The sequence below is a fragment of the Melospiza melodia genome, chromosome 5, assembly GCF_035770615.1.
Source record: "Melospiza melodia melodia isolate bMelMel2 chromosome 5, bMelMel2.pri, whole genome shotgun sequence".
Classification (NCBI taxonomy): Eukaryota; Metazoa; Chordata; class Aves; order Passeriformes; family Passerellidae; genus Melospiza; species Melospiza melodia.
Genome location: NC_086198.1, coordinates 26,276,343 through 26,301,614, shown reverse-complemented (window position 1 = coordinate 26,301,614; position 25,272 = coordinate 26,276,343). Strand labels below are relative to the sequence as shown.

The window sequence follows — 25,272 nt, the reverse complement described above, 5'->3', positions numbered from 1 at the left end:
TGGAACTAGCAGATGTTATGGCAAGACCCCTCTTGATCATTTACCAAGTATCTTAGGAGTCTGGGGAGGTTCCTTGTTGACTTGAAGGTAGCCAGTGTTATTCCAATTTACAAGAAGGACTGTTAGTCTAACCCCAGTTCCTGGAAAGTAATGAAGTCGATCATAGTGGGGTACCACTGACAGGCATTTAAAGAATAGTCCAGTTGCCAGACACAGTCAGCCTGGGTTCACATAGGCAGATCCCTGTTTAAGTAATTTGGTATTCTTCTATGGCAAGGTCATTTGCCTAGTGGATCAAAGATCTGGATGTAGGATGGGACTGCACTAATAGCAAGTTTGCTGATGATCCCAGACTGGGAGTTGCGTTAAACTCTTTTGAGTGATGAGAGGCATTGCAGAGGAAGTACAGATAGATTGGAGCATCAGGCAGTGGGACAAAATGTGGGACAAGAGCAATTGCTGGATTCTGTGCCTGCTGTGGGGGAGTGGCAGCTCTGCAGAAGGGGATCTGGGGATGAGGGTTGATAACAGCTCAGTGTGAGCCAGCAGAGTGCCCTGGCAGCCCGGAGGACAGTCCCCATGCTGGGGTGCATCAAACACAGCATAACCAGCTGAACAAAAAAGGTGATTATTCTCCTGTACTAACCACTGATGCAGCCTCCACCTTGAGTCTTGTGTGCAGTTCTGGACCCCACAATATAAAAAGGAAGTTAAGGTGCTCTAGTGCTTCCAAAGGAGCTGTGAAAGGGATGGAAGACTGCTCCTGTGAGGAGCCGCTGGGAACTTTGGATTTGTCAAAGTTTGGAGAAAAAGAGTTCCAGTGACAGCCTTGTTACCCTCTACAGATTGCTGAGGAAAGGTAGAGGGAGGTGCTGAGCTCTGCTTCCTGGCATCCAGTGATGGGACACATTGGAACGGTTCACACTGGAATGTGTCTGAGGAAGCTTAGTGTTGGCATTAGGAAGCATTTCCTTACTGAGAAGGTCCAGCACTGGAGGAGGCTTCCTGTAGGGGTGTTTGATACCCCAAGCCTATCAATGTTTAGGAAGCATTTGGTTAATGCCCTTAATATTATGCTTTGGTTTTTGGTGAGCCCTGAAGTGGTTGAACAGTTGGGCTCTAGATGGCCATTCCAACTGAAGATAAACCATTTCTGCCATGGGAAGATGCTGATGCTTCCCAGTGAAATGATAAATGGGGTTTCCAGAGGCCCATGTGAGTGCCTGGAGACAGTTGTACATTGTTGGTGTTATGTGTGGTAAGAAAGCTCAAACAAATTGCTTTGCAACACTTTTTCATCTGAACATCTACACTCATGTGGAAATGGGTTTTTGCAGTCAAACACAGCCCAAATCTTATCAATTATGAATGGCTGCAACAGATGGTATATATTATTGTTTATAAGAATAAGTGATACGTTTCAAACAAGAAACACATGCTGCTCAGCAGCTTTAGCTGCCACTTCTGAGATGGGAACCAAATCCCTGACCTTGTCTTCCCCTCCACTTGTTGGATAACATCCTATTTTAATAACCAAAAAACGAAGACCGTGAAATATTGCTCGATGGAAAACTGTGTGCAAACACCAATTCCGGTGTAAGAGGATCCTACTCTTTCTCAGCCTGCTGGGAGCTGCACCTGTCTGAAATTTGTGTTTGCAGCACAACTATCCATCAGCCTTTCCCAAGGGTTCATGGGACGGGGAGTTTCTGCAAAACTTCTTACTTGAAGTTTCAAGAAGTTTGTGCAATGTTGCTGCAAAGAACTGGCTGTAGCCTGAGATCAAGATATATATCATGATGATGTTGATGAGTGCTTTGTCAGACACCTGGCTTTGCAGAAAATACTGTGTATTCCTTTGGTTTTTCTTTTAATCTTCATTTGCTGCATTGCCTTATTTAAAAGACTGAAATAATTGCTCTAAATACAGCGGGTGAAAGGCTTTTGGGGCTAAAAGCCTGGCTCTTGAAGAGCAGTCCAGATGAACTGTAGCAGTCCTCAGAAATTGGACCAAAAGTCTTGGAAACTAATTCCCTTAACCTTGTGCCTATTTTTGCTATAGATATAAAATTCTATGTACATGCCTTATCTGGAAACAAACTGTGTAAGCATCTGCAGGATTGGTGCCTAATTTGGTGGAGAGAAGTCCATTTAAAAATCTTCATTGCTCTTACACAATTTGCTACAAAAACATTTGCTGTTTATGATGCAGAATCTAGACACATTGCCAGAACAAATGAGCCAGAGGTATTTTGTGATAGTAGCCATTCAAAAATAGAATCACAATAATTTGTTTATTTTCTGATTTATAAAATTGCTACATCATCTTGGCTGAAACTGTGGGTAGAAAGCGTGTGTTTTCTTGCTCTGGTGTTTTAAAATTCTCACTTAACATTCATAACACAGCAAAATACTCATTTCTGTGTCTTTAAAACCAATCATATTAGTTATTCCCCTGCTGAATTCAGTGCTTATTCAAATGCGCTCTCTGCTCTCCTTGAAAAGGAATTTTGGCTGAATTTCTTTAGTGCAAAGCCCTTCCTTACTGCCTTGATAACACAGTGTTATCTTACTCTGTAATACTTCACCATACAAAGCAATCTCAAACTCAAGGAAGCATGCCAAGAGACACTGGGCAAAAAGCCCTTATGTAAAGTTTGGACTTCTTTCCCTTAACAGTGCAGCATTTGCACAACCTTCTCTTCAGGCAAAGAAAATAAATAAATCAAAACGAAGCTCTAAAGTTAACCAGAAAATTTTGGGTTTTTTTTTAAGCAGTACTCTTGATATTTATTTTAATGAGAAGAAATCAATTTATGTCACTTTTATCAGACTAAACTAGAGGAATTCCGCAGTGCTCTTTGCTGATATGGGACAAACTCCTTGTATTGTGCCCAGATCTGTATGTAAAAAGTTTCCAATGCAACAGCCTTTTTTAAAGTAGAATTTGATGCCTTGTGGGCCCTGTGTGGGAGTGTGGTGACAGTTATGCAAGGCCTAAGGGATTTTTTTTTTTTAATTTTTTTTGCTCTAGAGCTCAGGATAGGAAAAGGCAGACTTAGGTACTGAGGGCCACCTTGGCAAGAGTTGCACCTCCTGCTACCCAAATCGTGCTGCTTGAAGATGCACAAGAGGTGCCCCCTTCTCCTTCTTCACTCCAACTTGTGATCATCCTTCCTGTGATGCTTTTGGCCCAGCGCTGAATTACTGCATTTAGTGTGGCATTGGCTCTCTTTGCCATGCAGTTTGTGGGCTGCATAAATCTGAGCAGGATGACAGTGTCATTGGAACTCAGGATGTGTGGGAAGGAGCCCCAGGTACTCAAGGTTTGCAGTCTTTCTCATGATATCACAGTCCATGGAAATTAGGTGTATGGATACCATTAAGTAGTGTCAAGATGAGTGCTATCTCCAGAGAGATTATTTATCACTATCCTTTCCCTCTGCCTGAATTCAGGGAGGTTTTTATTGAAAATTCACCTCTCATCTCCCCTTTTATTCTTTCCACTTCATTTCTCACATTCCTGCTTACTCTGTCATAAATATACCTGCACAGCTGTGACTGTAGCTTTACAAGCTTCAGCCTCTTAAACCCCAACGCTGTTCTTTACAGGTGACCTCACATTTCAGGAGCAGAGGCTCTCCTGGAACATGCCAGGAGGATATTGGCTAGCAGAGCATTGGATTTACAATTAATCAGTCAACTAAAACTTTTTTTTTTTTAACCACCTTTTTCTAATCACATCAGTAGAGAGTCCCGAAGTGTGACCCCTCTCAGGAATGCAGAATTAGCCTAACTTAGAGCTCACATGGCTTTTGTGTTACCAATGGTGTGTTTGTCTTTGGACAATCAATAGGGTCAAGAGGGGAGAGTTTGTCTGGTTTATGTCAGTGTTTGCCTGAAGTCAAATAGGTAGCCAATTAAATTTTCCAATATTGAATGAGAAGAGAGTGGTGGTGTCAGCTCTTCTACAAATGCCTATTAAATTACACGATGCAAAAGTGGCTGAAGATGATTCACAGCAACAATTTGACCCAGTTATATGTTTATTGCATTTAAAAGACAACTGGGGGCTTGATTTCATTGCCAGCTGTGTGGTAGTTAACGATCAGTAAGAAAGCATCAAACTGAGAACAACTTCTGTTTCTAAATACAGCCTGCCGCGCTGAATTTCAGACATTCCCAGAATGAACTGTGTGTGTGTGTGTAATGGATCTAAAAATAAGGAGAAATACGCTTTTATTGGAGACTAACAGTATATATTCACTGCAAAACTGTTCTTAACTAACAAAGAAAAATCATATGCACAAATGATGGACTTGCTTCTAAATGCACATAATTGCTCTGACCTACAGCTGTATGACTCCTGATTAACGCTGGCCATAAATGAATGTCCTAACACAATTTTCCAACCTATGTAATTAGCAGGGGAAGACAAAATTGTTACTTCCTTTTCAGACTGACATTTTTACTGCAACCATTAGTTTTAAAAACATCAGGCAAGAGCTCTGCCTGCGTGGTCTGTCCAGTATCATTGTTTAAAAATTCATTTGTGGAAACAATTGCACATATGATAAACATCAGTTTGAAAATTCAATTTACTGCATAAAGAATTTGGGGACATAGTTTTTCATAAAGCAAAATAAGTCAATTAGAGCCTTCTTTTCACCAACTGCAGGTTTTCTTTCAAGCAAAATAAGAGTGATTTGGTTTGGTCTATAAAAGTGTAGGCATTAAAGCTCCAAAGACAATGTGCTACAATAATGTTGAATCGAAGGTGCCTAAGAGAAAATGAATGTTGCAGGGTTTTGGGTTTTTTTCCTTTGATTTTAGGTTTTATTATGTTGGTGCCTTGTTAGTTCCATTTCAATAAATGAAAAATGCAAATACCTCTTGCTCTAAAACAAGAGACTAAGACTTTATTAAAAAAAAAAAAAAGCATAAATTGTTTTGTGAATTAATTAAAATGTAGCATCAGGCTGATGTCTCTCTTCACCCAGTGCTGCAGTGGAGACGGTTCTGTGGTGATGTGTGGCAGCTCTAAGAAAGCCTGGCAAACTGGGTGATGCTGTGGACATCACACAGAGAAACTTGGCTTCACTCACTTATCTTTCTAGTTGAGAAAGAATCCATTATGTGGTCCTGAATTTTGGTCCAGTGGATGCTCCCATTGGGCCATTTGGGCAGGTTTTTGAAGTGGGGATGGAGCAGAAAATGGAATTTTGGCACTGCTTGTAGCCATACTTTCAGCTTAAATCCAAACAAAATTTGGTTTAGTTTCTCAGGGAGTTGCCCAATCAGATTGTTCAGAGATGAAGTTTTCTTAGCAGCCCAGTACCTGATGGCAGAGCTTTTCCAACATCATGGCCTGCCAGAACCTAACTGACCTGGACTTAAAAATTGATACCTAGGAATTGCTGGGAATCCACATACTCTGTGGTGTGTCCCTGCAACATGCGATTGATCTAAAAGCTGGGAATATTTGGGGCTGGGCACACAGAAGGAGTTCAGTGTTTTTGAAAACCCGGTCATGTCTCTGCAAGGCTTAGTCTGCAGGAGTGGATTAATGCAGCCATGTCTGATTGTCTGATGCTTATCCTGCTCGAGGTGCTCTGCAGTGGACACTGCCTGCTGCCTGCACTATTCCTGCCTGCTCAGGCAACTGCATAATTGCAAAAAGATGAGTGAGAAAAATAGCATGTTTGGCATGTAAGCCTTGCTGAAGGAACTGATGATTACAAAACAAAAAGGAGAAAATTTTCAGTTTAAGGTTCAGTTGTAATTATTTAGAATTTTTGAACACACTATCTCTTTTTATCCAGAAGAGCTTATCCTTGATCCTAATCCTCCCTGCAAGAAATGAAACTCATTGATATGAATGAGGAATACTTGCCGTATATCATTCTAAGGAAGGACAAACTTTCTGTAATTCTGTGGGACATACGGACCAGTGACATGTAGATGTTTCATTCTTAGTGTGGGAGTGTTGCAATATGAGGTGTAGGGAGGGAAAGGTGAGACCTGCAGGGCTGTTCATCAGTCCTGTTTTCTTCTTGCTGATGACTTGACTCTCTTGTGTTGGATTTTGGAAGGAAACATTGTCTTTGCTTTACAGTGTAATGTTGGTGCTCCAGACTGCATTTCTATTCCCTGAGTATGAGATCTCACTTTACATTCCTCTACCTGCTGAATATTACTTTTAGAAAATGTAGTAAATAAACTCCACATTATTCCTGTTTAGATTAGTTTGATCATAATGTATCTGTTTCCTCCTGTCTTCCCCTGCTGTCGTTAAAATGTCCAGTAGAGGACTTTACCTGACATGAACTAATTTTTGGTTTGCATCTTTCCCATCTCCAATTCTAATAATTGACCAGTTGAAAACTTTCTGTTCCTTCTTTGTTTGCCCTAAAAGTGCAGAGCAATGCCCTATGATGGTGCTAAAGGTGATTTTAATTGTGGTCTAAAGTTACTGAGTGCGTGTGGTGCTAGAGATACTTTTTATTCTTAAAAAAGCTTCATTTGTACATGTGTTGCTTAAATGCACTTGTGGGGGGGAAAAAAAGGAAAAGTATTGTTTTTAAAGAGTTTCCAAGCACTTAAAAATTATTTTTTATATATAAATACAATTTTTCCATTTTCCTTTGAAATGTGCAGTGAAAACTGCTGAATGGCGATCTTCACATTTTCTGTGTGGATACTGTTCTGTACAAGAGACCTCATGTGTAACAGTGTTGAAAATCTAATCAGGAATGCTTCATGGAGCTGCAAAATCATTGCTGGATAAAACATTTTAGCAGGGAAGCAAAGCTGTAATTTCCAGAGAAGGTCATGATTGCAGACTGTGTTGACTGGGTGTGACCTGGATGAATACTGATGGTACAGGAGAAGCCAAGTTATGCCCTAACCTGATGGCCTCTCTTTTCCATCTCAGTTTTCCTTTTGTGAAGCGTAGCTGTTTTGTGGCTAAAGGTTGGAAAACAAAGCAAAATTGCGATTACAGTCAACAAGCTCAGCATTCTCCACACTCAGGTCCCAGGTGTGATGATACTGTGTGCAGCAGTGCCATTTTCCACGATCGACTCTGTGAGCAGGAGCTTTCCCTGACCTGCTCTGTAAAGCCCATGTTGCACACAAAAACCCAAAGTCCCCTTTAGATTTGTTAACAAAGAAAGCAACAAAAACTGGAGTGTGGAGCCACACCTGGGGCTCCTCCCCAAGGACTGCACTGCTGAGAGCTGGAGTCCTCTCTGCACACCAAATACAAACAGGGGAGGCAAGATGTGCTTTGCAGAGCTGCTTAACCCTTTCCTGGAAGGAACTGCATCTCACTGTCTCTTGGGAGAAGCAGGGGCAGCAAGGAGAATGGGGAGGCAGTTTGGTGTTAATTTTTATCTCAGTGCCCACAGCATGCTTACACTACCTGACTTTTTTGTATAATCTAATGGGTAGATTCCTGCTGTTATAAGTAGGAAAATTCAGAGTGGAGGGTCTTGTGACTCTGGAGCCATTGTATGCATGTCACACGCCTCACTGCATTAGGCTGCCCTTGCAGTCTTGCTCAGGGAAAGCTGAGAACATAACAAAGGGCATAACTGTGCCCCACTGGTGCCTGTCTATCTTGGCATTTATTTTCCTTAAGCACCTCAACATTTCATTTTGCTCTTCCCTGCAGTGAATGCCACCCCAGTGTGGTCTCTCAGTGATCCTGAAGCCCGGCTCTTGCTGTTGTGTTTTCCACTTTCTTGTGGTTCTGCTCTGTGTGTTTTTGAAGGTAGCATCTTTGAGATCCTTGGCCTGTGCTGGCATTGCTAGTAAAGGAAACAGTAAGGCCTTTATTCAGAGCCACTGCAAGCTGGTGCAGCTCTGATAGTGGCTATGAGGCATGTTTCCTCTCCCAGTATGGCATCTGCCAGTCTGGAGTAGCAGTACAGCAAGTGTGTAAATGCAAATCTGCTTCCAGTTTTTTTTCACTTTGCAACTTACGAGCCTTCTGCTGTGCAGACATCAGAAATTGGGGAGAAAGGCCATCAGTAAGATCACCAAATGCCCTGGTGCTCTGTTGTTAGAGACAGAAAGGATGGTGACAGCCGTGGATCATTTGTAAGGGGCTGTGATTCCAACCTCCTGCTGTTTGCCTGTATTTGGTGCCCATTGAGCAGCATCCCTGTTCCCATCCCCAGCTGCCTCAGACCTCATTGGCAATGGTTCACTGGTGGTAACAATGCTGGTGGAGATGAAGCTGTCACCTCCTTGGCTATCCCTGCTCGTGGGATGGGCACCACCAGCAGGTTCAAGCAGAGACAGCTGCCCTGACCACAGGGTGCTGGGGTGAGCAGCTTCTGAGCCTTTGCCAGCATCATGGAGGGTTGAAGTGTGACCAGAAGGCAAGGGGGCCTTAGGCCATGGTCTGTGCTGCAGACACTCCTCTTGGGATCTGACTTGTGTAAAAGAGGAGCAGCTGTGTTGTGCACCAGTTTTAAAATGATGTCTTTCCAAAGTGCAGCCTGTTCTGGGAGTTTAACTTTGGAAAGACTGAGGCCAGGCACATCTCTCAAAGGAAGATAAACAGCTTTTGATGCTGCTTCCTCTGAGGGACACAGAGGAGCATTTCTTACACACTTTGCTCCCTCCTGCTGCTTGATGAATTCAGGCGTAGAGTCAGATCCATGGGGAGGCTGTCACCAGGAAGGGCTTGGCCAGTTTGCAAGCCTACACCTGAAAACAGTGCTGTAAAGTAACAAACCACCTCAGTTCCTGAGAGCAGATCTATCTCCCTGTGACCAGACATTCTCCAGCAGACTCTGCTGGTGGCAGACAGGCCCCCAGATGAGTGGTACAGCTGAGAAGATAGTTCAGAGCTCATTGAAATCAGTGTTCAAAGCCTGCATCCTCTCTCCTGAGTAAATGTGATCCACAGGAGTTCACAACACTGCACCTGTGGGACTAGAGGAAAAGAAAAATTCTCTCTTACACCTGATTACTGTCTGTCTAAAGGGATGCCACCATGCTGTACTCTGCCAGCCATCCTTAAAAAGACCTGGGCAAGATGACCTTGCCAGGCTACACAGCACACTGCAAGGATGCTGGCAGCTGCATTTGCAGTGATCATCCCTTGAGGAAAGCATCCATGCTTGCTCCTTGTGCTTGCAGGTTTTCACACTTGATGTTGGACTATGGTTAAACCACAGGAAGCCAGTTTTGGCACCATTTCCCAGCTCTGCCGCAGCTTCCTTGGACAAAGTGTGTAATATTTTCCTGCCACGGTTCCCTAATGGAAATATTAATCAATCTTTAATTAACCTTGACTATGTTGTTTGTTTAGCTTGCAAGCTATTGGGAGAACAGTCTTTTCTCGCTTAGTGGACTGCTATCTATTTCTGCTCTGGCCGTGGGATGTTGCTGGGATAAATACCATCAAAAAGTACAGGACATTTCCTCATCTGGTATCTTTGCTGTTGTGGCAGTGTCACCCACAGTGGAAATACTATCACTGGCTTGTTGATCCACCATTTTGACTAAATTATGAATCCCAGCATGCAAACCAGGAGCATTCAGATATGCAGTTTGGCAACATCTGTGTTACTTATGTTTAAAATGGGATTAAGAGGAACAAAACACCAGGTATATCCATGAAAAAGCCAGCTTTCTTCCCCAATCCTTTAGAAATTTTTTACATTACATATAGTCTTTTCATTAGTTTTCTAACTTCAGGCAAGTATGAACAAAATGCTTTTTATTTCTCAGGGCCTTTGCTTAAGGGAATCCACATGACAAGTTGAGAATATGTATGGAGTTTTTAAATTAGCAGTTTTTTTCCTGTGAATGTAAGTAATGAAGTGATTGTTTCATGCCTTTCTTTAGGAAAATGAAGCCTGTTCCTTTTGGCTGTTATTTTCCCTCTATATTTGGTTGTGATGCAGTCAGAGATGACCAGAATTGTAAGCAGTGAGATAAGTTTTCTGAGACAGAATTACAGTTCTGATCCAAAGGGGCATGTGGCTTTGGATGGAAATTGTGGATGATTTTGAAACACCTATTTAGGTAGTGGTTTATGGTTTTAGTGGGTTTTTTGTTTTTGTTTTTTTTTTTTTTTTTTTTTGTTTTGTTTTGTTTTGGTTTTTTGTTTTTAAAATTTTTTTAAGCTTACTCTCAGCTTTCTCACTGCCACCCCTGTCCTCCCCCTCAAAATATAAAGAAAATGGAAAGAGATTTAAATGTGCCCATGCTGTTAACACTGTGGATGTTTTCTGCTGGCTTCTGTCTCCACTTGTGCTTCAGGAAGAAATGAGACATGTTTAGCAAATGGAGGTTTATTGTGGGACAGGCAGATCTCTGAAGAGCTCTGATGTACCAGACTTGTCATCTTAGCTTTTCATTGAACATATTTTTCCTGTCCTTGTGTTCACACACAGCTGTGCATATGTCAAACACAGTTTGGTTTTGCTTAATTCACTACAAATTGTACCACAAACACCTGGTCCAGTTTTCCTCTGGCTTTGTGGCATGACTTGGGAAAAACTGCAGAAATCCCTGATTTTTCCTCTTTTGTCATCCTGAAAACTTGAGTGATAATATTCTTTAGAGAATTTGTGAACTAAGAGTTGATGTAAGCTAGTGGACAGCGAATTAAACTCCTGGTCAGCTGTCCCAGGCCGCTGCTTCTTGCTCTGTCAGAGTTTCAAGGTATTGGCATTTGTGTTGGCTTCCTTATGTGTAAAATGGAAATACTACTTGCTGGAGTTTGAAGGGAGGAGCTGTGTGACACCTACTCTTTGCATGGAATAGGGGGTCCAGAAGCCATCAGTCCAAGGTGTATTTTTCAACTGGCAGGTCTACCAAAAGATCCAGAGGGCGGCAAAGCTGGCTGCTTCCCGCTTGCATTTCTTGCCTGTTGGCCATGACAAGACCAATGCTGTAACCTTTCCCGGAAGGTTCCCCATGGCTTGACAACACATGCAGCACCAGAGCAGTCCCATCCATCTTTTTTCTTTTCTTTTTATGAGTGTGGCACCAGAGGAGACAGCACCAGCAGCCAGGAGTCCCCAGCAACTCCCCCTGGAGCTTTCAGAGAAGGGCAGTCTCTGAGACAAAGACCTACACTTCTGTCCTGTCTGTGTGTCTGGGGTCACACACAAAATCTGATATTATCACAAACATTGGTGTTGAACTGAGATATGTGCCACGATTTTTGTGAAACTGCTGTTTGAGTACCTGCTTCTTTAAATCAGAGGAACATTTTTTAAAAAATGGGTTTGTCTTCTGCTAATTTAGACTGACATAAAGATGAGGTCTTCTACCTCAGTCAACCCAGGTAGAGCTGTCACGGGGACTTTCTTCTCATTTCTTCTATTTTGTGCATCAGCTCTAAGAGAACATAGTAATGCACTGAGAGTTGTTTAAATTTTTATAAAGTATGCATTTGTGAAAGATGCCACGTGAGCTCCTGGCAGTGGGGTAGGCTACACAGAACTCCTCACTGAAGGCACTGATCTTGCCCACAGTTTGTGAGGGAGATGCACAACATCCCAGGCTTTCACAAGCCTGTTGAGGCCAAACAGACTAAACCTTTGCTGGGTTGTGCCTGAGTATGATCTGAATTTGTGCTGTGCTGTGCTGTCCCTGCCAGGAGCACATGGGTTGTTATCCTGCTGGTGTCCTCTGTCTGGGAGGTGAACATGGAAAAAGCAGACCTGGTTGAGGTGGGTGTCAACAGATGCTCCCTAGGTTGTGTTTCCATACTGGTCTTAATGGTGATGCTCCTTAAGCTGTTTCACTTCAAATTTTAGCCCCTTTTCACCAGCCTTTCTTGCATGTCTGCTTGGTCCAACTCTTCTCAAAAGCCCTTCCCTCTTACCCTCAAAGTTATTTAGGAATTTGGTGGGAAGCTGCATCTCCCCTCCCAAGAGATGCTGTAAGCTGTGCTTGTGCTGTGTGTGGGTTCAGGCCATGGCACAATCCCATCAGATCTGTGGGATGAGTCCTCCTGACTGCAGAAGAGAACAGGATGCAGTGAAAGGAAAGAGCCAAGTCCTCTGTGTCACCATATAAGCATGGCCCCATTGATGCCCCTCTGGGAACTTCTGGCAATGGGATAATTTGATTTTTGAGGCTTTGCGTCATCTAAATTATCCAGAAGAGATTTCAAGAGAGAAAGGGCATTTTTATGTGAAGCAGGCATAGCCTTGGCATCTGGCTCTGTCCCCTAGATCTGTTAAGCGTTCCTTTTAACACTGTTTCTTATTTTCAGATTACTAAAAGCTGGACTGAAAACTGAACCTCACCCTTAATTCTTTTTGCCATTTTGAATCTAGCAAGATAAGTAAGTGTTGTTTTACATAAAAGCTAAGCCTTAGCAAAGTAGACAGTTTTATTGAATTATCTCATACCAAAATGAGTGTGTTTCATTTCACTTCTTTTTTTTTTCATTTAGCAAGATTTTTAAACTTTTTTTTTAATATCTGTTGATGCCATGGGGCAGTAGCTGCATTGGCTGTGAAGTAGAGAGAGCACCACACACTGACCACTCCAATCATGTGCACGGTAAATAATGTGCAAGAGCCTCAAGGATCCTAATTTTTGAACAGTTAATACATTAGAAGTTAGGCTGTTGCAAAAGCACACAAAAGACTTCCCTCAACCTTCATAAATTCTTATACTTTAAATTAGAAATAAAGTAGTTTCTTTTTTTGCGAATTGATCGGTCTTAGCAGTGCCTAATATTCAGTTCATTGCAAATAGTATGAAATTTCTACATATTCACTGCATATATTTTATTGCTGTAATTTGTGGTTCTCCCAAGCAGAATAATATTTTTACTTCACTGAATATACCTGTGCAAGTTAAAGGTCTCAGATGTATTCCTTTAAAGTGACAGTTCATTCCAGCTACATTCCTGCTTTATATCAGCACTTTATTCATTAAAAATAAGCATAAAACACAATGTCATCCTTCTTAGTTCTATATTCAGGCTGTGGGGAGCCAAATCCTGAAACCCAGAAAGGGTTTTCTGTTCACACTTGGGCTCAGAGCACACATTAGCTGCAGGGTACTCCCTTCATGGGTTTACCTGGTGCTGCCTTCAGTGAATCCCCCCAGCACAGCCTGTCCTGGTGCCCGAGTGTGGCAGCCCCAGGTGGTGGCAGGCTGGCTTGTCACAGCTGTCCCCTGAGCACTGTAGGCACTCCTGGCATCATTTCTGCTCCTCAGTCAGCTCCCCAAATACAGGAGGGTAGGTAAGGGTTAATGAGTGCTTGGAGAGGAGGGAAGCCGGTGAGGAGGAGGAGGAGGGGGATGCTGGTGCACAGCACAGAGGGGTGTTCAGGGGGTCACCCCAACATTCAGTGTCACCTTCTGCTCCATGAGGAGGTGCCTGTCTTACACTGCAAAGGCGTGCACACAATCCCTCCCATCCCCCAGCACATCTGGAGCATGAGCTGGGGAAAAGGCATGGGAACCTTTCCCAATTCATCAGCACATCATCTCCTCTGAAACATCTGCCTCTCAGCTGAGCTTTGGTTCACTCTGACTATTGAGGGCTGAAGCAAAAGAGAAGATAAAGTGAAGGCTCCCAAGCAGTTTTCTGCAATGCTTGCTTTAGCAGTCTGTTGATGGGATGTGTCAGAATAATTTCTCTCAGAGTGTTTTAGGAATGTGACTCGAAGTGTGAGCTGTGCCAGCATCTTTGCATTGCACATGTGAGCGTATGTGTGTGTGACACACGCTTGGGTTAATTATTTAAATCCCAAAATGTTGGAAGCCACTCCTCTGCATATGTGCACATATGTGCTCACTCACACACATACAGCACACTTGTGTTAATTACTTCAGCCTAAAAATTCTAGAAGGCACGCCTTGGTTCCTTTCTTCATCTTCTCTTTTTAAATAGCAGATGTTGTTAAAATTTACACCAGATTGTAAAATCTGTTCCAAAGGACCGGTCTGAAGCCTTAACATCTCCTTCCCCTGCTCTTCACTTGCCCTCCAAAGTGGTTGCAGTGAAATCCCCCCTCTCCAGTTACTTTGTGCGTGTTTCACCAGTTCGTAGAGGGTAAAACAAACGTGTCACTTTGTTTGCCTTTGTGGAAATCCTTTTCTGATTTTGATGGGCAGTTTACTACAGTATCCAGTTGGAGACACTTAAGAATAAGTACTATTGACAGAGGCAATTGATACAAAATCCTTCCTGACCATTCTCTCAATAGCTAAAAAGTGGTGTTTTACCTACCAAAGCGTTATTAAAGGAAACTCAGCCATAGCAGCTGCTGTCAGCAATATGCCTTGCAATCAAATGAGAAATATGGTAGATACTCCAAGACATGAGAGAACTGCCAAGGCTTATTGCAGAGCAAAGAGCTTTTCAATAAATGTTTTCTCTGAAGAGCATCAGATTTCACTCACTTCTCACAGCTCAGACATGCCTTGGCAATCATGATTAGCCTCATTTGGGCCTGTGGAATCTATTATTTTATAGCTAGTCTCATAGCTGGCAGGGTGACAAACAGTTTATTCCTCTTTGGAGAGAGATCGGACTAAAAGACACGGAGCTTTAATTCAGTGCTCTCCCACCTAAGATATTTTTCCTTTCCCACCTATTGCTTAAGGCAAGACATCTTATGTTTGCCTTGATGGCTCTGTCAGGCTTTTGACATCCCAGATTTAGCTCTTTCCTGGATGAGGACAAATCTTTAAGAGACTTGAGGATTTCTTTCATTTTAAAGTCAGGTAAGGAGGCAAGAAATATATTTTTAAAACCCATGCAAATAATAATTATTCCTAGTTAGCTGCATTTGCCATGTGATATTCCTGTGCATTTGAAATCCCAAAAGGAGGAACAAGTGGGGTGGTTATCCAGGTCTGTTTACCTGACCCAGTTACAATGGCTGAATGAGCAAAGGGAGTAAGACCTAGACTCAAACTTGATTACAAGGGCTCTTTGGGGTTAGATTTTACCAGACAAGGTTATTTGTTTCCCAAACAGGTGTTTTGTTGTGGGTCTTTAACCATTCTGTCAGTTCATCTCTCCATACCCTGTCTCTGAGCACTCCTGGGCTGAGATGGTAGCGCTGGGAATTAGATGTACATTCCTTCCATGAAAAACCACACTTAGCATCCCTGGAGCATCAAACCCCACTGCTAGCACCTCTCGGTCCTCCTCTATGTGCACAGAAGCCTTTCTTGATGGAGGGGAGCAGCATCTCGATACTCAGTTTGCCCCCAGACCTTTCTCAGAAGGGTACTATTAAATAGATGCTCTGTGAAAAAGCTAAGCTATCTTTTTTTGGTGCTGTAAGTAATGCACAGATGCACATGCCTCTCTCCCATTTTATAAAGAAGCTTAGCGCCTGGATGAGGTCTAATTCATGTCTCTGTTGGGCAGACTGGATCTCTGCATCTTGTTTTTCCTTGGCTGCAAAAGGCTGATGGGTGCTCAGCATCAGGCTCTTCACTGGCAGCAGGAGCCAGCCATGGAATGAGTGCTGCAGAGGGTCAGCCCTGCAGTGCTTACCTCCCTCTCTGGAGTGTGCTTTCATTTCTTTTGCAATTTTTTTTTTGTTTGGTTGTTTTTTTGGTTTTTTTTTGTTATGGGAGAATGATGTCCAGGTGGCTGATTCTGCTGTAATTTAATGGTGGCTCACTCATCTGCTGTTCTGCTGGAAACAATACCAGGCCAACTGCCAGGGAAAGTTTGGCTGAATGACCTGCAGCCTTAATTGAATTTTGCACAGTACTTGTACTGTATCCTTTTTTTTTTTTCCTTCTCGTGCTGGCTCATCTTGCTACTTCTTTTTTAATTGGTGAATTTCAAAGGAAAATTCTGTTGCACAACAAGTTGAGAGCAACTTTTCTATTTGTGAGGTTGTGAGGGTAGTGAGTGGTGGCCAGTGCTCCAGCAAACACATTGAATAGCACAAACAACTTTTTTGTTTTCCAAATTCAGGGATGAATTTGTTTTTCAGGTCGCTTTATCTTTGAAATGGTGCTCTAAACATAAAATCTCATCTACAAAAGAGATTTATACGCATTAAAAAATCAGATATTCCTTCTGAAGATGAACTTTGAATATAACAATTCCTGCTGCTTCTTTTCTTTCCAGTGCAGTATATTTCAGGACTCATTATATCTTAAGTGAATTATCTTTACTTGAGAAAAAAATATTTATCTCTTGGAATAATACATTTAGAAGTGCAGCACAATCACATTCAGTATCTGCTGAAGCTGATTAAATGTCTGCTTCTTCAGAGAAGCCAGTCACTGTGACTGCCACCTGGAATAATAATGAGAGGAGAGAGGCAAAGAAAGAACAGAAATTATTCACAGAATTTCAGGAAATCCAAATGTTTGCAAAATCATTGAGAATCAGCTCGCTGTTTGCTCTTCTTGCAGGGCCAGGCACACAGCATGGATCTGTTTAATCCCAAAACTCAGAATTCCCTGAGTTTCATTTGCTTTCTGCTGGAGAGATTTTTGGTTCTCCCTTTACAAAATATTTAAAGGCATTTTTTGTGTGCTTTTGTAACTAAAATTAGGCAATGAGGTAATAACATTTAAGCTTACAGAAAATTTGCCTCAAGGGGACAGTGCCATGGAAAAGCATTTGTTACTACTTGGATTTTGTGGGAGAGTCCATGTGAGAGCTTGAGCCTCTGATGCCTGTCATCCATTATGTGAATGTCTTAACAAAATGATGGCTTTCTCCCAAAATAGCCTGAAGTTTGATCTATAATACACAAGGCAATTTTGTAGGAAGCCATAACTTTTTTCATCTCACAGAAACGTCTAGTGGACAAGACTTAATGTATATTAGTGGTTTCCTGGGTCCTGATGACTTTAAGTTACACTGACAGGTGTTTTAACATTAATAATCCTTAGTTTTATTTTAGTGAACATCTATTAAACTTAGTTATTATGTATTAAAAAGCAGACTGAAAGCACTGACATTTTAAGGAAGCCCAAATTAATGGTTTGAAAGGTTTCACAAATTTATCAGATGAATGGAAATCTAAGGAGGAAGAAAAATCCACTTATGAGAAATGCCAGCTTTGATTTCTGCAGATCTATAGATACCATATTTAAGGATCTAATTTAGGTTGTGGTTCATGAAAGCATAGATTATTGACGTTTCCAATCTCTGTACTTCACAGCAGAATTAATTAGGAGGTGATAATTTCAGGAATGTGTTACATGAAGCCATTGTAGCTCAAAGTACTCATAGAGCACCTTTGTTTACTGGTGCTTGCATATTATTTGAAAAATAATCTGGAAGTTAAGCAAGTGAGATTATTCTTCCCTTTTGTTAAATAAAGGATTAACTCTTCATTTGCTGTAAAATGCAGGCATGTCTCCTGTGCAATAAATCCATTATTTTTCCTCCATGTTTACAGGAGGCAGTCTAATGTGCACACATGGTCACATACAGCCAAGAAGAAGGAAGTACTCTGTTTACTGAGACCTTAAAATAATGCTACAAACTAAGTTTCTCCCAGCACTGTAATAGTTTAAACCTAAGCAAACTTTAAAGCTTAGCTTGTAGAATAATTTTTGTCTGGTGGAGAACTCCATCGAAGAGGCTCAAGGTTGAATGTTCTTTCATAAGAGAAATTGTCAGCCACAGGGAAGATAATTCATGGTGATATACTTGATAAGAATAATTTCTTTGTTCCTCTGGCTGAAGAATGAAAGTCTGAGTGCTTTACATTCAAGTGTCAGGTTGCTCTTGGACTGAAAATTCCAGTAATGCTAATGGGGTCTGTTCTCCATTTAAATGTGTTCTAGAAAACCCGTCATGTTGAGGAAAAAAAGAAAAATCAAAGTAAAGGAAGACTTGGCGGCAAAAAATGGAAAAATAGCATTACTCGTATGTATTTGTAAAATAGTCTTAGAAAACCTAATTCTTCCATTCTTTGTGCTTGCTCCTGAGCCAAGACTCAAGAGGTTTTCCCCTGTTGCAAGTTCAAACTTTTCACATTGAAAGCTCAGAAAATGACTGTTTCACTGGGACTGACAGGACTGGAGTTTAGCTGTGACTTGGGGACGGCTTGATGTGGAGGCTGTGGACAAAGGCTGCTCCTTGTGTCTTCTCTAGGGAGGATAGTTGCTTTGGAGGCAGTGAACCCAAAGACCATTGTATTGCTGTTTGGTTTCCTTTGTGTAGAGGCAGAATATCATCTGACTTTGTGCTGGTGGAGCTTGCTGCAGTGGATGTGGCTGTGTTCCCATTATCAAGGCACTCGGGCTCTGGTGACCGCCTACCTGCACTGCAGTGGGACTCCAGGCTTTCCTAGAAGGAGTGGGTGGATGAGAGAAGTGGTGCCATGTACTTTGTTTTGTGTCTGGGCTGCACAGAGTGAGCGCTGAACTTGGCTGTGTGGTCTCTTTTGTCACTTTAATTATGTGTGGGGAGAAGAAAAAGAAGCAGAGATGGGTACTTCTGCAGCATGTTGAACTTCAGGTTGCCAGAACATTTCATATAAATGCCAAGCTAGCTCTCTAAACTTTTCTTCTAGAAAACCATATATGGGGGTTGAGTGGGTTTGAAATCCCTTTTTTTTTTTTTAAGTATTTTCATGTTTAATGAGGTTTGGAGCAACCTGGCATAGCTGAATGTACCCCTGCCCATTGCTGGGTGATTGGAACTGGATGATTTCTAAGGTCCCTTCCAACCAAAACCATTTTGTGATTCTGTGATTTTCATTCCCTGGGTTTAGGTATATTTATTTCAGGTCTGCTGCTGCCCTGAATTTTCCATGTGCCCAGTTTGTTTTTTTGGTTTTGTTGTTTTGTGTTTTTTTTTTTGTTTTGTTTTGGTTTGGTTTTTTTGGTTTTTTTTTTGTTTTTTTTTTTTTTTTTTTTTTTTTGTTTGGTTGGTTGGTTGGTTGATTTTTTTGGGTTTTTGTTTGTTTTTTTGTTTTTTTTTTTACTCTGACTCCAGGACTCAACCATGCCATCTAAAAAGAAGAGCACTTTCACCTATGAGCAGGCTCTACATGGGCATGGCATGCTTTGGGGTGCCTTGTTAGATTTGCAGCTTTGCTGTGGGTCCTAGGTTGAACAGGGATATTACAAAATGTCCCTGTTCAATTTGCTTTTCAGCTTTACCTGCCTATGCATATGGTCAAGTTGGTTGTGGATGTGAGATGCAGCAGCCACGTCTGGCATGAAAAACACTCTCAGCATGGCCAAGAAGCTGCAGCTTGTGTTTCTAAGGCCAGCCTCAAAAACCTGGGGGTTTCAGTTGTTCTCTTTTGTCATTAACTATGTCTTTAGTGCTGAGTGTATTAATTATTAGTCTGAGTATGTTAAATCAATCAGATCTGTGAAGGACAGGGGCAGGGAGTGGATGTCACTTATGCCACTATTAAACATCTGCCTTCAAAGAAGCAAAATTAAACAAACAACTAGCAAAGTACAGGGCACACATTTTTGCACTGCTTTTGCAATTGCCTTTTTACATTTCCCTACTCACATTTTTTTTTTCCAGGGGTTTTATGCTGCTGTTGTGTGGGTTTGAAGCCGTGCCAGGGAGACAGCTCTCTATATGTCTCTGCCACTGTGTGCTTGTGCCTTAAATAGTTGAGTGCAATTCAGTGTGGCGTTAAGAAAATGAGCAGTTAATGTTGTTCAAGTGTTAATTGTGCCAGAGTGTGTTTTCAGTGCCTCAACCCAGCAATAGTAAGAACAGTTAATTAATGCTTTTGTGCGATTTCTTTGAGCGGGTAGCAGGAGTCTGCTTGGGGACAGGCTGTAGTGGCTCATGATTGTATGTTGTCCTCAGTTTTCCTTCTATTTGAAAAATCCCGAGAAAATCAGTGTATGTGGAAAGTCTTGTTAGTAACTCCCCTCAGACACAGCAAGTGGTCCTTGATTTCCTTTTGGCCCCTGACACTGTTGAAGTCAATGGCACTGGCAACCACTGTAGGGAATCAGGGTGAAATAACCTTGTTCTCCATCCATGCAGTGACAGCAGGAATGGAAGACCTCAGTATAAGAATAAAAGATGTGTATGCCTGGTTTTTTTCTGTAGATCTGTGTAGGTAAGGTACACCCTGTGCTGTCATCCGTACTCAATTCTGTGGACTGGTACAGGCATGTACAGTACATTTTACAGAGATGTAAAATTGTCTGTAACTGGGTAAAATTAAAAAAAATTCTACCAGTACTTTATGAAGACAGTTTTGCAGTGGTATGTTGTGTAACTGAAGGGATAATCAGACTCTAATTAGACCCTTTCTTTTAATATTGTTATACGATCTAAATCCTCCAAGCTTCTCATGGAACCTGTCTGAAAAATATGGTACCCCCATGTAAGCTGAATAATTATTGAAATTCAAAAGCATTAAGTCTTAAATTAGCAGAGGGAAAATAGGTGTTTGTGACACATACAATGGAAGCACCGTTCAGAAGGTCACCAAAACCCATCCGTGTTTGGAATTATAAGAGAGGCACTGGATATGGCACTGAGTGTTAATAACACATATGAGCTATTCAGGATAAGGGTAATCAACGCTTCAGGTCACTCAGATCAGCTGGTCACAAATATATTATCTCCTCTAGAAGCTTCTCTCTCCCTGCTTTACAATATCATCTGTTGTTTGAATGCATTACAAAAGCTTTTGCACGTTTGGAAATGTAAATTACAGCCTTCTCTGCTGCCAGAGGTACTATATACCATCAGCCAGGGGAATCAGTGTGAAGCCATACATTTGGGGATCTGTCACATTGCCTTCTTGCTTTTGCCAGGGACATTTAATGCTTTTCTGAATACCTTACTTAACTGTGACCAGCCACAGTTTAGGATGGGGAGAACAAGTGGTGTGTGGGTTTCTCCGACTGCTGTGTCTGGAGCCTTTTAATCTTGCTGGCTCCTTCCCTTGCAAAACCAGATTGCACTCAAATGCATTGTCTCTGCTCCCTAGAGCCCTGACAGCCACATGTTGGAAACATTTGCCTTTAACCTTAACCTGTTACGAGGTAGAAAGGAGCCTGAATCAAAGCCCAGCTAAAAAGACTGTTGGAGTTTGGAAACACTCGTTGTGGGAGCTGCAGTTGGCTCCAGCTGTATGCCTCTCTGGACAGGGACGTGTAGATCCACATGTCTAGCCAGAGCATTTGCAGCCCTGCCCTGAAATTGTTCTTCCTCCAAGCCTGCAATTTCCCATCCAAACGAGCGAGACTTTTGAATGCAAAGAGTTCTGCAATGCCAGCACCAGAGGACACTTGGCAGATGTCTCGGCCTGGAAGGGGCTGGGGTGGACTCTGGGCCACAAAACCAAAGCACGTGTGCACACCTTCGCATTCCTGTCTCACTTCTCCAAACAGAGATCTCTCTGCTGTCAAAGCCATCCTGGTTTGCTGGCAAGTTCTCAGTTCTCCCTCTGTTATTTCATGGGGCCTGTCTTCTCTTACATCTTCAGGGAAGAGGCCCCATGGAACCAGCAGACTGCCGGGCTGGGGTGTGGAGGCTTCTGGGTCTGGTCCCCACCAAGCTGGAAGGAGTCAGGGCCTGTGCCACAACTGCAGGAGGCTTTTGGATGAGGACCCCCAAACTTTCTTGCAGGAGGTTGTTAGGTGCAGAAACTAGTACTGAGTATTCAGGAATTAATAAGTTCACTTCATTTATTTATTTATTCCACCTGAAAGGGGCTTTGTCCGGTCTCTTCAGCAGCATTATGATGCATGGTGAATAATTCACACTAAAATATCCAGCACGTTCTGGGGTTGGGCTTTGAAAATAGCGCTTTAATATTTTTGTCTCGTTAACACTGTGAATCTTTGGGATCTTATTTATAAGTGCTACAACGTTTCCAGTGCTTTTTTCCAACTCTTACTAAAGTGTGTTTCTCCAAGACAAAGGACAGGACTCTACGAGCATCCATGGACATGCTTCATTTGACTCTCCTAAGTTGTTTTTTTTTCCCACGTCATAAGTTAATATTCTCCTATTTTAGGTAGGGATCTCTGTTTTACAGGATTTTGGCAAAACGTATGAAGATGTATATTATATAAAGTTTCTCCCTGGAATTTTTATTGTGTACACAAAGTTGTATCAATCATATTTCACTTAATGGATATTTCATTTTGCTCTATGAAACTAGTCCAAGGTTGCTGCTGACAAGGTAGAGTCCAGGGGGCTCATTACATCCCAAGTGTTGGGCTTTTTTTTTCTTCTGCCAGATTTTTCTCAAGTTAAAATTTATCTGTATTTTGTTCAGCTTGTCTGCTTATTATCCAATGTATATATCAGAGGAAAGGTTTTTATATATATAAAAATGTTCACATACCAAAGTAAATTAATAAATCTTCCTTTTCTTATGAAAGAGGTAAAGAAAAGTACCTGGCCAATACAGTACCATTAATCTATTCTCTTTTCTCCTTTCTCTCTTTACCTCTCTCTCTACAATAGAAGTGGAACAAAAAGGTAATTAAATACCTTTCAAATTATATATATATATATTACTTATGTATAGGCTAAGTTATTTAACAGTTTAACGTTTTAGTTGAAATACTTTGTCATTAATTCTCACTACCTTTTTGTTAAAGTTTATTTAGTATCTCTGCTGCTCAACTTCACCAGATAACTCACGTTTGCTGAAAAGTTTTTAACCGGTGCCACCTTTTCTCTTCCATTAAATTTATATTCAAAGGCTTAGAGAACTCATTTTCCTGCCCCAAAGAATTTGGAAGGTGTGCATACATATGTATGTGCATAAGTATATCTAATTATGGCATAAAAGCCCCTTGGAAATGGCACCCCTTTTTCAGCAACTCTGCGTGGTTACTTAGACTCCAATGGATCTATATAATTTTATACTGGCTATTAAATCTGATTTTCCTCCTGTCTTGCTCTCCAGACAACATTACCAATTTCTGCATTTACAAAAAATAATCAATTATGCTCCGAGCAGGAAGTGTGAATGTGGGATCCCATCCTGCCAGCCCCGTGCTGCCGGAAGCGCGCGGTGGGATGCTTCCTCATGCCTCCCTGCCGCCCATCCCATCGCCACGGTCACTGTGCGGAGATCAGCGTTCCAAATAACCGACCAGTATTCTCCCCCCGAAGGGTGTGCAGCGCCTCCAGGCCAGGAGGGTGCTGGTGGGCATGGCCAGGGCCAGATTTGCTCTGCAGCATCCCTCCTCTTGCCTCCCCATCCATGCAGCCGGCTGGCCCCTGGCTGGTGGTGTTCCCATGGGGCCGAGGCCAGCCGGGCAGTGGCTGAGCCTCTTCCCAGGTCCTGGGTGTGCCCTGGCCCCTGACAGCCCCCCTGTCCCGAAGTCTGAGCAGCAAAGCATCCCAGTTAGTCAAACTGCTCCTCTGTGCTCCTCTCATGTAACAATAGAAGGTATATGTTTTTAAGTTTGAATTACTACTATATTTAACAGGACATTTTTTAACTGATTAAAATCTAGACATTGGGTTCCTCTCCAGCAAACTTTATTCCTTTCCTTCCTTCTTTCCTTTCTTCCTTTCTTCCTTGTCTTTTCCTTTCAGCATCCATATGTCATTCGTTTTTAATTGTGTGGACTGCATGTTTCATGTGTCCTGTAGCAGCTTGGAAAGTCTCATTCCTAGTTATACTCCAGATGGGTGTTCCCCCCCCACACTCCCTTTGCTTTAAATGCTCCTCCGAGTTGCTAAGGGATTCACCTCTGCTTTGCTGTTGGTATCCTTTAAATATTTAATATCATTTGGGCTGTAAGGATGGGAATTTCTTTCTCTTATTTCCATTTCTAGGCCACTCTTCTGTGGGCTGTTCAAATAAATATCTGGATCAATTCCCTCGGAGTTTAGCCCTTCACCTAGTAGGTACAGATTCACTGCAGAATATAATTTGGAAACACAAACCCAGAAATCCTTTGGGGGCACATATTCATTTCAGAGTTTACAAAAGCGAGTGGTCCAAGTAAGTATACCTGTAAAAATAGATTTGAAAAGCAATAAGAAAACGAGCCACAGCTGATAGAAAAAGCAGGGGGGGAAAAAAACCCAGTTTGATGGAGCAGATGTTGTTCCAGAGATATGGTGGGCAGGAAGGATAGTCTCCAGCTCCAAGGCATTGCTCTTGGGTTTCCTCTCATCACAAGTGTCCTCTGCTCCGGGACTAGAAGCTGTTGAGATGCTTGGGCCAGCCACCCCTGAACTGCCATTAACTTGTGTTTTTCTTTCAAATTCTTTTCCCCTACGACAGTTTTTCTTTGCCCTGGACTGCTGAAGGGAGTTTACCAGAGCGAACACTTATTCGAGTCTGACCACCAGTCGGGCGCCTGGTGCAAGGACCCTCTGCAGGCCTCTGACAAGATCTACTACATGCCCTGGACGCCGTACCGGACGGACACGCTGACGGAATACTCCTCCAAGGACGACTTCATTGCCGGCAGGCCGACCACCACCTACAAGCTCCCGCACCGGGTGGACGGCACGGGGTTCGTGGTGTACGACGGGGCTCTGTTCTTCAACAAGGAGCGGACCAGGAACATTGTCAAGTTCGACCTGCGGACCCGGATAAAGAGCGGGGAGGCGATCATCGCCAATGCCAACTACCACGACACCTCTCCCTACCGCTGGGGGGGCAAGTCCGACATCGACCTGGCCGTGGACGAGAATGGGCTCTGGGTAATCTATGCAACAGAACAGAATAATGGCAAAATTGTCATTAGCCAGTTGAACCCTTACACGTTAAGGATCGAAGGGACATGGGATACTGCCTATGACAAGAGGTCAGCTTCCAATGCCTTTATGATCTGTGGGATTTTATATGTGGTGAAGTCTGTGTATGAAGATGATGACAATGAAGCCACAGGGAATAAAATAGACTACATATATAACACTGACCAAAGCAAGGATAGCATGGTGGATGTGCCCTTTCCAAACTCCTACCAGTACATTGCTGCTGTGGATTATAATCCCCGGGACAACCTCCTCTATGTATGGAACAACTATCACGTTGTAAAATACTCCTTGGATTTTGGCCCGCTGGACAGCAGAGCAGGTAAGGAGTTTAATACCAAACCAAAAATCTTTCTGGTTTTTTTTTTTAGTATTTATTTTTGTGAAAAGCTGAAGCATACTCCTGTCTTACTGATCTGGTTGAGTTTCTGCATGTAAAGCCCCACCACAGATGTATAATGGCTATTAAGACATAATTATGTGCAGATTTATTTTTTTTTTTTTTTTTTTTTTTAGTTGAAATGAAATGAATGAAGGAGTAACTACACATAGTAGCCTGAAACAGTTTCCAAATGCCCATGGGTTTGATCACAGGGGTAGCAGTTTTT

General features: G+C 42.3%; 1 protein-coding gene across 13 annotated transcripts in view; it reads left to right on the top strand.

Moving 5' to 3' along the window:
- Nucleotides 1-25,272, top strand: part of ADGRL3 (adhesion G protein-coupled receptor L3) — a 491,811-nt gene that overhangs the window by 294,214 nt on the left and 172,325 nt on the right. For all 13 annotated transcript variants that reach the window (XR_010027766.1, XM_063156653.1, XM_063156644.1 and 10 more), the window contains one exon: nucleotides 24,186-24,986. Coding sequence is in view for 12 of the 13 variants with exons in the window: in XM_063156653.1 (XP_063012723.1) it covers nucleotides 24,186-24,986 (801 nt within the window). In the remaining variant the exon portion in view is untranslated. The remainder of the gene's footprint in view (nucleotides 1-24,185; nucleotides 24,987-25,272) is intronic.